The 17,194-nt window shown below is 37.9% G+C and overlaps 1 protein-coding gene and 1 pseudogene across 3 annotated transcripts in view; both read left to right on the forward strand.

Annotated features, from left to right (window-relative positions):
• Nucleotides 1-17,194, forward strand: part of RPF2 (ribosome production factor 2 homolog) — a 34,112-nt gene that overhangs the window by 13,480 nt on the left and 3,438 nt on the right. For all 3 annotated transcript variants that reach the window (XM_019735011.2, XM_019735013.2, XM_074333447.1), the window contains 3 exons: nt 1,462-1,561; nt 9,804-9,906; nt 16,658-16,802. In XM_019735011.2, coding sequence (XP_019590570.2) covers nt 1,462-1,561; nt 9,804-9,906; nt 16,658-16,802 — 348 coding nt within the window. The remainder of the gene's footprint in view (nt 1-1,461; nt 1,562-9,803; nt 9,907-16,657; nt 16,803-17,194) is intronic.
• LOC109449105 (POU domain, class 5, transcription factor 1) lies at nt 4,723-6,013 on the forward strand (annotated as a pseudogene).

The raw sequence follows: 17,194 nt of genomic DNA on the forward strand, positions 1-17,194 counted from the left end.
ACCCATCTGCCAATATAATATTTTTAGTATATTATAGTATTTGTATGGTATTATAAATCTTTAATGCCTTCTAGACTATTGAAATAAAACTCATCTGCTGTAGTTTCTTTTAGATCAGGGTTTTCACATTATGAAAAATATCAGTGATCTACATGTTAAGTACTGTTTCACATAAATTGTTTAATTATATTTTAATGATATTTTTACGGAGCCATGACGTAAAATAATATTTTTTATTACTATGCATTGTAGTTAGGATGGTTTAAAAGCCAAAGTTATAGTTGGTGTTACCTTCTTTATCTTACTTACTGTATGTAGTAGGTTGGTACAAAAGTAATTGCAGTTTAAAAGGTTAAAAATAATTGCAAAAACCGCAGTTACTTTTGCACGAACCTAATACTTAAAATAACCCCCATAGACCTAGGGGTAGCAGTAGGAGGGTCAGGTAGGACAGATGGAACACATTGGGTCTGGCAAGTCTATTTAGGCCCTTGATCAGACAGATCTTAGGCACGTCTTCTAAGTATAGACAGTTAAGGTTCAGGATCTGGAAGCAGAGAATGTCAACAGGGAAGTGGTCATGGTCAACAGGGAAGCAACAGGTGACCTCTGGTCCTAGAGCAAGTGGGTTTGTTTTTTCTTTCCTTCCTTCCTTCCTTCCTTCCTTCCTTCCTTCCTTCCTTCCTTCCTTCTTTCTGTTAGATTTGGACAATCCTTGATTGATGTCAGATCAGAGGCACTAGGATCAATGGGAAGCTCAGACCAACAACTTCGTTTACCTTTCTCCATAAATTAATTCTTCAGTTAAAGAATTGTTTTCCATTTGATTTTCTTTCATTTTGGTGGCTTTTGAATTTAAATCCTCTTATTATATCACATTCTTGTTGGTATAGAAAATCTAGACTGGACAAAATACTTTTTATAATAAGAGATTCAACCCTGCTGAGTGAGGATTAGCCCATACTTTCATATAGCTTGTATAAAGTTATATTGCTTCTCATGTGAATGTCTAGTTTAATTTAGCTTTCACTTAAACATACTGTTTATGTGATATGGTAGGAAAGGCACAGTGGTATAAATAATTCAAAGAAATTAAATTTATTTTGACTCTGGGATGCTGGCTATTGAAGGGCTATGTTTGTATTGTAGCAAGTTTAGCTTTTAATTTTTACTCTTTGCATAGAATAATGTTAAAACGTAGATGACGTCCTTCTTTGACCACTTATTTATTTGACAACGTGAGGGAGTGGAGCAGAAAATTATTTTTAGTGTAAAAATCTGTAAATTTAAAAATACCAACTCTGGTTTTAAGTCTAAACTCAGTATTTGTAGTCATAGTTTTAGGACGCTTAAGAAAATCTTAAAATGAATCATTACATAAATACTGAGTACTTTAAAATCAGCGTGTAAACAGTTTAGACTTGATAATTATATAATTATATATATATTTTCATTTCATAGAATAGTAAATGTCCTGAGGGAACAAAACCCATGTTAATATTTGCTGGTGATGATTTTGATGTAACAGAAGACTACAGGAGGCTGAAGAGTCTTCTCATCGGTAAGTATTTTAATGCTTATCTGCAAGGTAGCTCAGGTAGGCAATCTAAGACTGTCATTAGTGGCACTTGGCCACTTCACTCTAGGTATACAGCTTTTTCTTTTTGATCTCTTTTTTTCCTTTTCATTGTTCCCCACTAGCAGGGGTGAATTAAAAGGATGTTATACTCTGTAGATGATTATTATTTTTTGATGCTATCATAACTTTGGTATCAACTTATATAGCATTTTACACTTTATAAAATGCTTGCTCTCATCTGCCATTACCGACATCATTAAATTAAATTTAGAAAATTGAAAAGTTAAATTTTTAAGATTGTTATACATCATTCACTTCCAACTCAAAAACCTCTACGTACTAGTTTTTCTTAGTCTGATACACAAGGTTTTTTACACTATAACTTGCTTGTTTGATCTCCCCCAATTGCTTTCTTTCCTTTTCCATTAGAAGTGGCTTATTGAAAATATACCTTATGCCTATTCCTGTTATTCTTTTCTGATTTCATTCTTATTCATCTGTCTTTTTTCATTCTTGTAAATTTTCTTTCCCAGGAAACCCTCAGTGACCTTCCTAGCGCCTTGTATTTTATTCATTATCATCATCCTAAGTGCCAAGCATGTACTAGGTTCTTTATATATATTGCTTAATTCTCACAAAAACCTTGTAAGGTTGTTTTATAGATGACTTATTCTTAGTGAACTACACTAGTTCCTAATGATTTATGTAATGACTACATCCTTTTCTATGTATTTACAAGTCACCATAAAATCCAATATACAGTTGTTGTCATTATCTGGGATTGACATTAATTTTACCAATTTTAAACCACTTTTTCTCCTCGTTTTTGAAAGGCTGGCCTTATTGTTCTCCATGATTTCTTAAATGTTATTAATACTTAATATTCTGTAATCACGTAGGCCAGCTCTTTTCTGTCTGAATAGAAATTTAGTTAGTCTCTAGAGATACGAACACTTCTGATACTCAGCAGCATTACCTGAAGTTTAGATAATTTATTCCATTTGAGCTTTTCATGCACCATTCTTACAAGCTAGGCCACACACTTTTTTGATTGCCCTCCTTTTGGATTTTTATATGCTTTGCTCTAGATCACTTTTGAAAAGCTGGTGGGGTATATGTTATAAATAAATTGTATACATGCTCTTGAGAAATCTGAGTCAACCAAAAAAGGTTTGTGGACAGACACATTGGTTTCATTTTTCCTTCTTAGGATTATTTATGGTCTTATCATTGGGATTACAATTTTCAAAACTTCTCATTTCTCTTCTTAATAATGGCTATTTAAAAAACAAAAAACAAGAAAACAACAACTAAGTACCACTATAACCTGTGTAGTCCTTTCTAAAGCTCTTGAGTTTGGTGAGCCAGAATCGAAAGCCAGAGCCTGAACTTTTCTGCCTCTACTACCCATCGTGCTTGTGGTGAACAGTTCCCTTGCGGAGTCTTTGCTACATGTTTTTACCTGTATTTTTCATGAATCAAAACAAAAAAATCATATATGAAAGACAGTGATCAACATTTCTTTGTTTCAACATACACACTCCAAAATATCAAAGGTGTTTTTCCTATTATTTCTACTCCATTGGCCTAGATTTCCTGCCCTTTTTTTAAAAAAATTTATTGGGGTGACAATTGTTAGTAAAAATCACATAGATTTCAGGTGTGCAATTCTGTATTACATCATCTATAAATCCCATTGTGTGTTCATCACCCAGAGTCAGTTCTCCTTCCATCACCATGTATTTGATCCCCCTTACCCTCATCTCCCACCCCCCACCCCCCGATTTCCTGCCTTTTAACCCTCAATTCTTCCAATCGATTCTTAATTGTCCATGAGGATAGTACTGTAGTTTGTTATAACAGAGAGAGCTTTTGTTGAAATGGTTTTTCTAAGAACTCTCTTATTTGTGCTTCCACTAGATGGCAGAACAACCACATAATGCAGTAATGAGGGGGAGGGAGTGAAAACCATAAAGGAATCTGGGGGAAGAAGAAAAACCAGTAAATATCTATGTTCAGGTTTAGTCCACCCTAATTTTTATGGTTACTTTTTTATATGACTATTCTTTGCATATAAAGATGATGATAAATCAAGTAATAAGTCACTTTTATTAAATGTTCGTCTAAGGCCTACCTAAAATTTAATTAGGTTACTTTGCCTTTATCTACATCAGTGGTCATTGTTTTAATTTTTTTAACCTTTGTCGTTTCCTAATTCTTATTCTACTTGAAAAACACATAATAATAGAAATAACTCATAGATTAGGTCAGGTAATTTATTAAATTTAATCTTTTCTACAGCTCTACAAAGGTCATTGTATCAGTCTGCTGAAGCTTCCATAACAAAGTGTACCATACACTAGGAGGCTAAAACAACAGAAATTTATTTTCTCACAGTTTTAATGGCTAGAAGTTCAAGATCAAAGTTTCTGGTGTGGACTCTCTTTTTGGCTTCTTCCTATGTGCTCACATAGCTTTTCCTTTGTGTGTGTGGGGGAGGAACGGAGGGATGGAGAGAGACAGAAGAGTGTGCCAGCTTTCTGGTGTCTCTTATAAGGACACCAATCCTGTGGGATCAGGGCCCCACCCTTATAACCTCATTTAACCTTAATACTTCTTAGAGGCCCCATCTCCAAATGTAGCCACACTAGGGGTTAGGGCTTTAAGCTATGAATTTTGGAGGGACACAAACATTCAGGTCGTTACAGTAATATGATTCCTATGTTGTGGATGAAGAAATTCAGACCAGTTAACTTACTGTCCAGCGTGAAGAGCTAAAAGTGGTAGAATCAGGATCTGATCTAGTGTCTGACTCCACAACCCCCGGTCTTTCCCTTCAACACCTTGGTCAATCTCCTGTGTCCTTTGCCAGTGTATTTACTCATGGGCACAGCCACATTTGAGGTCTTATTTTTGCTTGAAATTGATCCATTGCAAAAATGTCCAAACTGGGGCTTTCCTTCTGACTATAACCAATTTATCCTCTACCTCTTCCACCTCCTTCGCTCTGTGTAACCGGGTTTTTATCCTTATTCCCATATTCATAGTATGTCCCATTTTACCTCTGCCCATTGTAAGGTCAGCCTTTTCCTCATTGTTCTGAGGTCCGATACACTTTAATCCATCGCCCCTTGTATGTTTCAGACTCCTCTTGTACTTTTATTGCTCCAATCCTTGAATCAGCTATTTCTCCAAGGAGCCCTGTGGTTTTTTTAAGTGAGAAATTATTTTAGAAAACGCAGTCTAGCCTTTTACCAGGCCTGGGGCACTGTCCTTCCCCATGGCGGGACACCTGGCTTCCGACTTTTCCTTCTTGTCCCCACCAGGTGGTGGAGGTGATGGGCCAGGAGGGTTCGAGCTGGGCTGGCTTGGCCCTCGAACCTGGTTGAGCTTCCAGGGCCCTCCGGGCCGCTCAGGAATTGGGCTGGGGCTTGGCCCTGGCTGAGGTGTGGGGGATTCCGTCGTGCCCTCCGCCGCCGTATGAGTTCTGCCGGGGGGTGGCCTCATGTTGGAGTGGAACTGATGCCCCAAGTCGGCCTGGAGACCCCTCAGCCTGAGGGCAATGCAGGAACTGGAGTGGAGAGCAGTTCCTAAGGGACCTCCCCTGAGCCCTGCGCTGCCTCTCCTGGGACGGTGAAGCTGGTCCAGGAGAAGCTGGAGCAGAACCGCAAGGAGGAAGACGTGGAAGCTCTGCAGAAAGGCCTCGAGCAGTTTGCTAAGCTCCTGACGCAGAAGAGGTTCACCTTGGGGTACACCCAGGCCGCGTGGGGCTCACCCTGGGGATTCTCTTTGGGAGGGTGTTCAGCCAAATGACCATCTGCCACCTCTAGGCTCTGCCCCTCAGCTTGAAGAACACGTGTAAGCTGTGGCCCTTGCTGCAGAAGTGGGTGGAGGAAGCTGACAGCGAGAATCTGCAGGAGATATGCAAAGCAGGGACCCTGGTGTAGGCCTGAGAGAGAGTGGACGAGCATCGAGAGCTGAGTAAGGGGCAACCTGGAGAGCATGTTCCTGCAGCGCCGGAAGCCCACCCTGCAGCACGTCAGCCATATTGCCTAGCAGCTTGGGCTTGAGAAGGACCTGGTCCGAGTGTAGTTCTGTAACCGTTCCCAGGAGGGCGAACAATCAGGCAGTGACTGTTCTTAACAACAGGATTTTGAGGCTTCTGGACCTCCTTTCTCAGGGGGACCAGTGTCCTTCCTCTGGCGCAGAGCCCCTTTTTGGTACTGGAGGCTATGTGGGCCCTCACTTCACTATGTTGTACTCCTCAGTCCTTTCCCTGAGGGTGAAGCCTTTCCCTCTGTGTCTGTCACCACTCTGGGCTCTCCCATGCATTCAAACTGAGGTGCTTGCCCTTTGCTGGAAAGGGGAGAGCCAGGGAGAGAACCCTGAGGATTGTATACCAGGGCTTGGAGGTCAAGTTCTTCATTCACTAAGGAATTGGGAACTCAAAGGGTGTGGGGGCAGGGAGTTTGGGGGGAACTGGTTGAGGGAAAGTGAAGTTCAGTGATGCTCTTGGTTTTAATCCCTACATCACTCATCACTTTGATCTTAAAGAAACCTGGGACACAGAAAAAAAAAAGAAATCATAGTCTGGGTGTTATGGATTGTCTCTGGGTTGGTCATTGTTTCTAGGCTTTTTTAGTGGACAGAGCTATAAAATATGTTTGTTTGTTAAGATAAAATGTGTCCTGAGTTCATACTGAAACTTCCAACTCAAATTTAGGACAAAAGGATCTTAAATTCAATGACCTCACATATGTACCTCTTTCATCAATTACAAAAATCCAGGTTCTCAATGACTGCAACATAATTATGCATTTACTTTGTACTGTACTATGCATACAAGAGTCTTAGAATAAAATACCAGTATTACACTGATAATATGAATATTGAGTGCAGTTGAAGGTTTTTTGCTTTTTGGTTGTTTTTTTTTACAGTTATGTTTGTGTATAAGATACATCCTATTGGGAAGACATAGTGAAATTACAGTGTTTTGAAGTCACTTGAAATAGTTCTTTTCTATATGATTATGCCTGCAACTCAATACACAGTTTCATTTTGTTTTCAGTTTTTATGGGTTACTTAACCTTTTTTATCTTAAATTGTTTTAAAACAACTTTTGAGGTATAATTTACATACAGTTAAGTACAGATATTTAAAGTTTTAAAATTTGATGGATTTTGACATATGTATACACCCATGAAAAGTCCACTGCAATCAAGATACAGATCCTTTCCATCACCTCCCCAAATTTCTCTGTGCTGCTTTACAGTCCATCCTTTTTATCTGTTCTAAACAAACATTGGTCCACGTTCTGTCGTTATAGATTAGTTTGTGTTTTCTAGAATTTTAGATAACTAGAATCATACAGTGTGTACTTTTCTTGGCCCGGCATCCTTCACCCAATTTATTTTGAGATTCAGCCATGTTGTTGTGTGTATCAGTAATCATTTCTTTTTATTGCCGAGCAGTATTCCATTTATAGTTATTCCACAATTTGTTTATCCCTTCATCTGTTGATGGACATTTAGGTTGATTTCAGCTTTTGGCTGTTACCAATAGAGCTGCTATGAACATTTGTATACAAATTTTTGTGAGGGCATTGTTTTCATTTCTAGGGGGTAAATATCTAGGAATGGAATAGTAGAGTCATTTGACGAGTATATGAGTATATTTAACCTTTTAAGAAGCTACCAGACTTCTCTCCATCGTGGTTGTCCCATTTTACGTTCCCGCCAACAGTGTATGAGAGCACCAGTTGCTCCACCCCCTTGCCAATACTCGGTAGACCATTCCTTTTAATTCTAGTTATTTTTATGGGTATTGTATACTGATAATGTGTTTCTAAAGTCAGAGTTACAGAGTAAAATAGTTGTATCATCGCAATTTTAATTTGCATTTTCTAATGACTAATGATGTTGAACATCTTTTCATGTGCTTATTGGCCATTCATACATCTTTGGTGAAGTATCTATTCAAATCTTTGCCTGATTTTTTTATTTGGTCATTTGTCTTCTTACTATTGAAGAATAAGGTGTGTGTGTGTGTGTGTGTGTGTGTGTGTGTGTGTGTGTGAAGTCCTTGTCTCTTTGTCTGATATATAGTCTTTGAATATTTCCTCCCAGTCTGGCTTGCTTTTTTGTTTTAATGATATCTTTCAAAGAGCAGAAGTATTTCATTTTTGTGAAGTCTCTTTCATCCATTTTTTCTCTAATAGTATGTTCTTACTGTGTTTTGTTTAAGAAACCTTTGCTTATCCCAACATCACAAAGATTCTTATATTTCCTTCTTGAGGTCTTAATAGTTTTAGGTTTTCCATTTAGGTTTATGATATCTTTTGAGTTAATTTTTGTGTGTGGTGTGTAAGGATTGATGTTCTTAAAACTTTCTACCTTCGTTTCTATTTTCCTTTTCATTCTTCAAAGCTTATGGAGAAAGCGCATATGCCTAGAAGGTGTGCACTACAGAAACTATTTCAGGGGAGACTGGAATGTACGTATCTTGTTCCCCAGAATGACCCTGACTTCAGTAATGCCCCCACAACAATTAGTGGGGCTTTATTAACTTGGCCACTGAAAGAGAGTCAGGTTTTAGCAAAATCATAGGAAAGCTTATCATTAATTATGATCAAAATTTACATCAGAATGCCTTGAAGAAGTACATATTTGGTTTATAAAAATATTCCTGAGACATTTTGTTTGGTGGAGTAGGGAAGGGTGGTGTATATATGTGCGTGCACACTTGTGTCTGTTTTATGGGTATTAGTGCTGTGATTTTCTTTTAGTTAACCACAAGAAAGAAAAAGCAAACAACAAAAGATGTGTATGTCCATGCACGTGGAGATAATTCCCATCTTATGAGCTAATGGGAAGAGGGAAGAAAAATGCTGGGTGGCTACAGATTGAGACAGAATGAGATTTCCTGTTTACTCCATCTTCTGCCTTGGGGCAGCTCTTCTTAAATATTTAAGTTGGATAAACTTATGTATAAATTTTTCTTGGCTAAGTGTTATTCATGTTTCCATTTATCCTTCTTGGAGTTCAGTCCTCTTAGCTGTAAAATGAAGGGACCAAACTTGGTTGTAATTTTCTAAACGTCATTCATGTGCTACCTTCATAACTAGCCAAGTCCGTGTAGTAGTCAGTGTTGTACACTGGGGATTTTTCTGTAAACTAACTTCCCTTTTTAAAAGGAAACTTTACTATGTAGGGTGTCAGATTGGTACTACACTTATTGGGGGGATCACTTCATAGATATGTAAATGCCTAACCACTGTGCTGTACACCTGAAACTAATATAAAATAATATTGAATGTCAACTATAATTATATATATATATATACATATGCATAAATATACATGTATGGTCACAGGATGTAAAATACAGCGTAGGGAATATAGTCAATGGTATTGTAATAGCTATGTATGGTGTCAGATGGGTAGTAGACTTGTTGGGGTTATCATCACTTTGTGGGGGTTGTGAGTGTCTAATTGTTACGTTGTTTTGTACACCTGAAACTAGTAATAAAATTAAAAAACAGAAAAAAGTAAAAGGAAACTTTATGTCCCTACCGTGAGTGAAAACTGGTATTTGATAAAATAAATAATACATAGCAAATTATATCTGCCTGTATATAATTTAAAATCATCTCATGTGGTAAGATTATTATACTGTGGGAAAACAGCCTGTTCACTGAATCATCTTTATGGTTCTCTTCTGGTTTTAACAATTTAGTTTGTTATCCTTTGCTCATGTAACTGTTATTTCTTGTTAGAATTTTCTTGTTTGTGGCCTCTGCCATAAAGCAAAGGCTAATTTGGTTTAATAGTCAAAGGTTGAACAGCCACTTTTATAGAAATTTACCATCTTAACCAGCCTGTCCTAATAGATTAAAATTTTATGCTTTGATTTACATTTTTGAAAAAGCTGATATCCGTGGTAAATATGGTACAGTTCTATGGAGAGCATTGGCTTAGAGGGAGAACTTCAAAAGTGAAAAATTAAAATGTCAGTGAACTAAACACAGAAAATAGAGCCATGAGATTAGCAGGGGATCAGATGGGACAGTCAGACGTTTTTCGGGGATTAGTTTGGTGCTGCCTACCTTATCCTTTAGATAAGTATTGGTTCAAAAGGGGACATTTAGAATGTAGCTCTTCGTAACTGAACTTGAAAAGCATGCTTGTATTTTTTTTTTTTTTAACAGTCTAACATGTGCTTTTAGATTTCTTCAGAGGCCCCACGGTGTCAAATATCCGCCTGGCTGGTTTAGAGTACGTTCTGCACTTCACTGCCCTGAATGGGAAGATTTACTTTCGAAGCTATAAGTAAGTGCATTTCTTAGCATGTTCTTGTTAATCCCTGTGGCTGGCATTTTAGTGCGACTGTTCTCTAGAGCTCAAACTTAGAACTGATGTCTGGCCAAAACTTTGTATGGAGTTTGCAGAATAGCAGTGATACAGCAGCTCTGTGCTGCTCTCAAGTCTGTCTCTCATTCCCCTGCTACCGTCTGCGTCTGAACCCCTACTTTTCCAGGGCCCCCGAGCATGTAATATATAACCCTTCTGAGCTTAGAACATTAATTCAGTCTTGACTCCCCCCCACATTTGTGCAGTATCTTCTTAGTTTTCTTGACTGGATTTAGAGCACCAAGCCACAAGACTTAGGCCAGCCAAAGCAAATCTCAAAATCCTGAGTGTAAAAAATAGAACCCGAGAGGAATAAAGATTCAGTGGTTAGATTCATTTTACCGTCTTCAGCCTATGCCTTCTGCCCCTACCTGCACCACAATATAAATCCTAACAGGCTATTGTTTTGTGTTAAAAAGCTTAATGGCATGCTACAATTGTGCCTTTGAGGTAAGCATGACTTTTCTTACCTAAAGTAAGGTGTTGGCACTGGTTGATACAGCCCACACTTTCCTAGAGAATACATTGACTTGGACAAACTGCCTTCCTTTGAACCTTGAATTCAGGCTGATGTTTACTTTGAGCTGTGGCACCGCCTGAGAGCCAGACAGCTCAGTGTTGAAAGCGTCTTCTGTGTAACAGTGCTGCTTCTGCAACCATTTGTGGACTTCATTTCTTCTATGGTTTTTAATTTTTTTTCTTCATAATGGAATAATACATGGTTGACCAGCTTATGTCCAGTGAGCATCCAAATGAAACTAAATATTCACCTCCTTTGTGAATAATTTGCATCTTTGTCTCAACTGTATTGAGTCAGACGTACTCAGTTCTTTTTACTATATGCTAGTACCACTGCTTACGTTTTTCTGTTTTCCTCTTGTTTAATAATAGTAGAAAGCAAAATGCAATAAAAAATTCGCATGACTACAAGATGTAATTAGGGATGTTATAATCATTTTTAGCTCATTGAGATTTAAACTCCCTTAAGTCTGTTGTTTGAATTTCCCAACTTGATTTTGGGGCTTTCAAAAATAGATTTTATTCTAAAGTTGGTAACTCCTATTTAGAGAACAAGAAACAAAAGATGAATAATTGCTAACATAAATTTTATTTTTTAAAACTTGTTTTAAACGGAGACCCTGGGGATGCAAATGAAATGAATAATAACAATCACCTAAAACTTTTATGGTGAACAATTTCAAAGAAAGTGTCAGAACTTGTATGAGAGTTAAGAAAGATTAATTTGTAAAAAAAAAAAAAAAGAAAAAAGAAAGAAGCACAGAGAAAACAAAACAAAATGGACAGAAAATTAGCAAATCAGACTTCGAAACAAAAATAAATTAGCAGTATAACTATACACATCCATCCACTTAACTTTAAGAATACGAGGTATGATCAAAAAATATGGTGAATGTTTAAATTTGAAAATTATTACAGTAAAAGACACATTGCCATTAATCCCCCTCAAAATACTGCCCCTCACTCTGAACACACTTATCCCATCATTCTTGCTGCTTTTTGAAGCAGGTCTGGAATTGAGTGTCTATTTCATCCTCCATCATGACAGTGCTCCGTGTCACACCTGGCTTCTGGTATGGCAATTTCTGTCAAATAAAAACATCACAGTGTGTCCTCATCTACCTTATTCACCGGATCTGACACCATGTTGACTTCTGGCCCTTCCCCAAAGTCAAAATGACCATGAAAGAAAAAAACATTTTGAATTGATTCAGGACATCGAGGCAGCCACCACAGCACAACTAAAGACACTCACGAAAGAGGACTTCCAGAACTGCTTCAGAAAGTGGCAAGAACAATGGGATAAGTGTATTTGGAGTGAGGGGGATTAATGGCAGTGTGTCTTTTACTGTAGTCTTTTTTTTAAAATTGAAACATTCACTGTATTTCTTGATCACACCTCGTATAATTGCTGGAGTCACCATTAGGTTAGCTTGGCAGCTCCTATAATGAAAAAAAAACGTTGGAATTTTTAAAATCAGAGACACTAGTGTAGAGTTTTAAAGATGTTTCATGTATGCCTTTTAATGCCTGTTAGCTGTTGAAAGCAAACTGCTCCTAGGAACAGGTCACTAAATACGTGGATCAGCTTAGCCTCCAGGGACTTTGCCAGGCTTGGCAGGGGAAGAAGAGGTAGTCCCGGGAGCGAGCATCATCTCTGAGCCCGGTGCCTGTCTCTGGGCTGGGGTTTGCCACATGATATGGACAGTTCACTGAGGGTGTCCGTTTTTCATTTGCAAAGTGTAAATACCATTTAGGTAATTTTGAGGTCCCTCTGAGATTGATCCTTGATAAGAGGGAGAGGGGAGCCGCTAGAGGTGGGAATATGACAAACTTAGAATTGGGTTGTTTTGCCTTATTCAACTGGGTATAAATGACAGCGTTTGACTTAGTGCAGCTCCTCAGACATTTGTGCAGCCTGCACTATCGTGTCTTGCCCTCTTTCTTTTACTGTGACTCAGCCCTTAAGCAGTTGGTGAAAGGTAATAGGTAATATTCACGCACATTATTTATGAAGGTTAGTAAGGCTTATAAAATGGTTTTGAGCTTGGATGAAAGGAATTTTGTACATGAAATTATATTAATACAACCTTTGACCTGACCTTCTAGGGGAAACCAGTGTTACTGATTTATTTCTGTATAATTTACAATAATTAATTCCTTATATATGAATGGCAATTTGCATTCTTTGGATAACTTTATTCACTACAGGTCTAGAGCCATTAATATGAAACAAAATCTTTAATAACTATATGTCTTTGCAATGGCATTGGTTAAGTTTTAAGGGGCAGAAATATGCAAAACAAAGTGTTAGCGTTCTTTTAAAAGCAAACACAACCTACTAGGAAAGGAGTTTAAATAATGAGAATAGAATGTCAGTAGAAGAAAGGAATAAGGAATGGAGAAAAATAAGGAAATTACAATTTGAACAAGAGTGGTAATGCCAGTCTTTCTCAAGAAATATGCAAATAATATTTAAAAAGTATATAGAAATTACCAATTAATATATCTAATAGCCTGAGTCCATTTGAGAGGGAAGGAACTGGGTTCTGTTTGCCTTTGTGTCCCTGCATCTGGTGCCATATTCTCTTGCAGAATTGAGTGTTACTTTTGATACAGAGCTTATAGGGAAAACAGAACAAACAGAACAAACAAAACAGGGCCAGCCTGATGGCTCAGGCTGTTGGAGCTCCGTGCTCCAAACGCCAAAGACTGCCACATGGACCAGTGGGCTCTCAACCACAAGGTTGCCGGTTCGATTCCTCGACTCCCTCAAGGGATGGTGGGCTCCGCCCCCTGCAGCTAAGATTGAACAGGCATCTTGAGCTGAGATGCCGCTGAGCTCCCCGGATGGCTGGGTTGGAGCACGTCCTCTCATCCACAAGGTTGCTGGTTTCGACTCCTGCAAGGGGCTGTGCCCCCTGCAACTAAAAACGGCAACTGGACCTGGAGCTGAGCTGTGCCCTCCACAACTAAGATCGAAAGGACAACAACTTGACTTGGAAAAAGTCCTGGAAGTACACACTATTCCCCAATAAAGTCCTGTAAAAAAAAAAAACTTTAAAAAAAACAAAAAAAAAACAAATTTGAAGTTAGGATCGGAGATAGAGATTAGGCATATGATGTAAAAGTTCTGGGCAGTAGATATTGGTTGGAGCTAGGAAATCCTGGAATTAAATGTGTATAGTAGTCCCCCATTTTCCATGGGGCATGTGTTCCAAGACCCCCAGTGGGTGCCTATATCTGAGAATAGTACCAAACCCTAATCAAGTTCTTCGACTTGTCAGTTTCTTCATTGGCAGATGTAGCCTCTCCATTAATTTTTGTGTTTTCAGCCCAAGCTCATTCTTCAATCTATAACCATCCTTCACTTGTAGTAAATGGCTTGGTGTCACTTGTTTTAGTAGATCTCTTACCGAAGTCTTCATTATAGGCTCAATGCTTTCTCGTGTAACACTTTGCTGGCAGTCAGAACACATTTTCTGTTCATGACTTCCACACACAAATTAATATCTTTTTCCGTCTTAACTAAGCACTTACCGTGCACTGTGGCTGTAAATGTGCAGTTTTAGGTATGACAGCAAAACTAGCACAGATCTTTTTTCTTCTTCATAATTTCACGGATAGAAGATTTGTTCTTACCGTAGACCTTAGCAACCTCAGCTTATGATTTTTCGTTGAGAACTTTCACCTTTTCACTTAAAGGAAACACTTTACGGTTAATCTTTGGCATATCTGAATTTCCAGCATCATTACTCTTGCACTTTGGGGCCATTATTAAGTAAAATAAGGGTTACTTGAACATACACACTGTAATACCTTGAGAGTCGACCTGATAACTGAGACAGCTACTAAGTGACTAATGGGTGGGGAGTGTGTACAGTATGGAGACACTGGGCAAAGGGATCATTCATGTCCTGGGCAGGACAGAGTGGGACAGCGTGAGCTTTCATCATGCTACTCAGAACAACATTCAATTTAAAATTTATGAATTGTTTATTTCTAGAATTTTCCATTTAATATTTTTGGACCACTGTGGACCACAGGTAACTGAAACTGTGGAAAGCAATTGCATCTTTAAAAAGAAAAGTTGCAGTGTGTATAATGGGATAAAGGTGAAAGGAATGGTTTTAATTTGTTTGTTTCTAATGAGTTTGATGTTTAATAGTCTCTTCCTTTTGCTTAGCATGATCATAAATATTATTTATAAACATACTCAGTGAAGTAATTAAAACTAGACAGTTAAAACCATAGACAGTATGGCACCATAACTTAGTTCTTCGATGAATAATAGCAACATATGTTGTTATTCGAAAATAAGCTTAATTATATATACTACTGAAAAATTATTTTGTTAGGAGGACGCTTCTATAAATAAAAAGGTGCTTTAGAGGAGTTTTGCCATATACGGTGGTGGGTGATCTGAATCCATCAGGCATGCTGTGATATGTCCTGGATTGACAAGTTTTCATTTAGCTGAAAATGCACATTGTAAGCAGTAGAAAATTTTTTGATTAAAATTTTATATATAATTTCCCTGATTTCGTAAGTAGTCAACTGAACACACTTTTTATTGATGTGATCATTAAGAAACTAATCTTGCTATGAATTTAGCATTATAAATATCATTTATTTGGAGGCATTGAAAAAGTGGATGCAAATACAGAAGTATGTGCGATATGATGTAGTCAAATAAGTGGTCATTGCCCCCATATGTTTTGAATAGCTCTTTGGGAAGATACCCTGAACCAGTCAACTTTAGCTTCGAAATCTATTTTCCCCCTCAGTGAGTCTAAGGCAGGCATTCTCTCTCAGGTCTCTTCTCCTGGAACCATGTGAAGAGAGTGGCCTTAGAACTCTGTTTTAGGTTCTTTTTCCCTGTGCTTGCTCCCTTCAAGTCCCATACTAATATTTGTTTTATCTTTTTTTTTTCCATTTAACTTCTTATTTATTTTATTTTATTTTATTAATTAATTTTTTAAAGGAGGGCACAGCTCACAGTTGCCCATGCAGGGATCGAACCGGCGACCTTGGTGTTATCAGCAACACGCTCTAACCAACTGAGCTAACCGGTTACCCCTTGTTTTAGCTTTTCATAGTTTTTTTGTTTGTCAGTTTAACACCTCCGCTCTTTACATATGCTAGACTGGTGTTTTTTTCTTTTTCTTTTTTTTGCCTTGCTCAATTGGGTGTAAATTATTGTGTGTGATACAGCATGTTTATCACTGTGACTCTTCCTGAAAGTAAGTAAACGAACGCACCTCCTGTGGGTGGACTGTGTTGGTTGACCATCTATCTGTGCGTGAGGCAGTGATGCGCTGCGCTTAGGGACTAATGGGCTGGCAATGAGCTTTTGCACACACACTTCTTCCTGCTGTTTGCTGCTCTCTTGGGTATTCCTTACTGTGCTTTCCTCTTTTTATTCTTCTCTCATGTCATCTATTGCCTCTCACACTCCAGCCTTTGTGTGACAAGGTTGATCTTTTATAAACATTGCTATTCAGTCAGTTGTTTTTTTCCATTTGGAGATCTGGCCACTGTCACAAATTGAGTCATCTTAGACAGTCTTCAGATCTCTCAGCTATTTTTGTGGTACCTATCACTCACAAAAAGAATTTGCCAGTTTTCCCTCTTCCCCATGCTATCCCTCATGTTTCCAGATCCAGAGCTATTTGTTTATGTGGTATCCAGAAAGTTGTGGTTTTTGTTATATTAAGGTTTTAAATTTCATTCCAGTCTGTAGAGATTAGTAAATGTTGGTGCTGTGGAGAAAAGTTGATTCTGAATGGGTCTTAGAGAAACAAGAATTTCTTAATCATGTAAACATAATGCCTCAAAGACCCAATTAAAATTATTTTTATGCTTATGTAAATCTTAATGTAAGATGAAGAAGTCACATCAAAAGATTCCGTTTCTTAGAAGAATTGTCTATCTCACTTGCTGTTTCTCAATAATACTGTATACTTTGATTTTTAAAACTAAGCAAACCAAAAAATACATTTGGCCTACATGTATAAAGTATTTAAGAAGCTTCATCGTTCTAAAGATTTTTGCCATTTTATGAAACTAATTTTCTTGAACACAAATTTTTGGTGGGGGTACGATTTTGACCAAAGTCAGAGCAACATTTCTTTTTTCCTATTTCATGAAGGTTGCTGTTGAAGAAGTCTGGTTGCAGAACACCACGGATTGAATTGGAAGAGATGGGACCCTCATTGGATCTGGTTCTGAGGAGGACACATCTGGCATCAGATGACCTTTATAAGTTATCCATGAAAATGCCAAAAGCCCTTAAGGTACATGACTTGTAGATTGGTGCCATATTTATTTGTATATTCCATTCTTTCCAAAAAGGATTTGCAGCATACATTTAAAGAATGTAAAGAGATCAATAAAATAGATAAAATTTGGCTCTCAGAGCCAAGAAAAGGAAGAAGAAACAAATTAGCTAACCATGAAGGATAATAAAAGAGTTGCAGAAACCAGGCATCATGTGTGGCTGAGAGCTTTCTGGCAGCCATGACTGCTAGTTTTCAGCAAAAAAGGAGAATTGTTTTGGGCTTTGTGAAGACTGGGAATTCAGAACACAGGATATGTAACTCATACTTGCATAAACTGTATTTTGACTTCTGAATGGTTTTAAAAAACAAGTAGAGATGGCATCTCTGGAATGCCAGTAAAGATTGAA

Source organism: Rhinolophus sinicus, linkage group LG05 (genome assembly GCF_036562045.2).
Source record: "Rhinolophus sinicus isolate RSC01 linkage group LG05, ASM3656204v1, whole genome shotgun sequence".
NCBI lineage: Eukaryota > Metazoa > Chordata > Mammalia > Chiroptera > Rhinolophidae > Rhinolophus > Rhinolophus sinicus.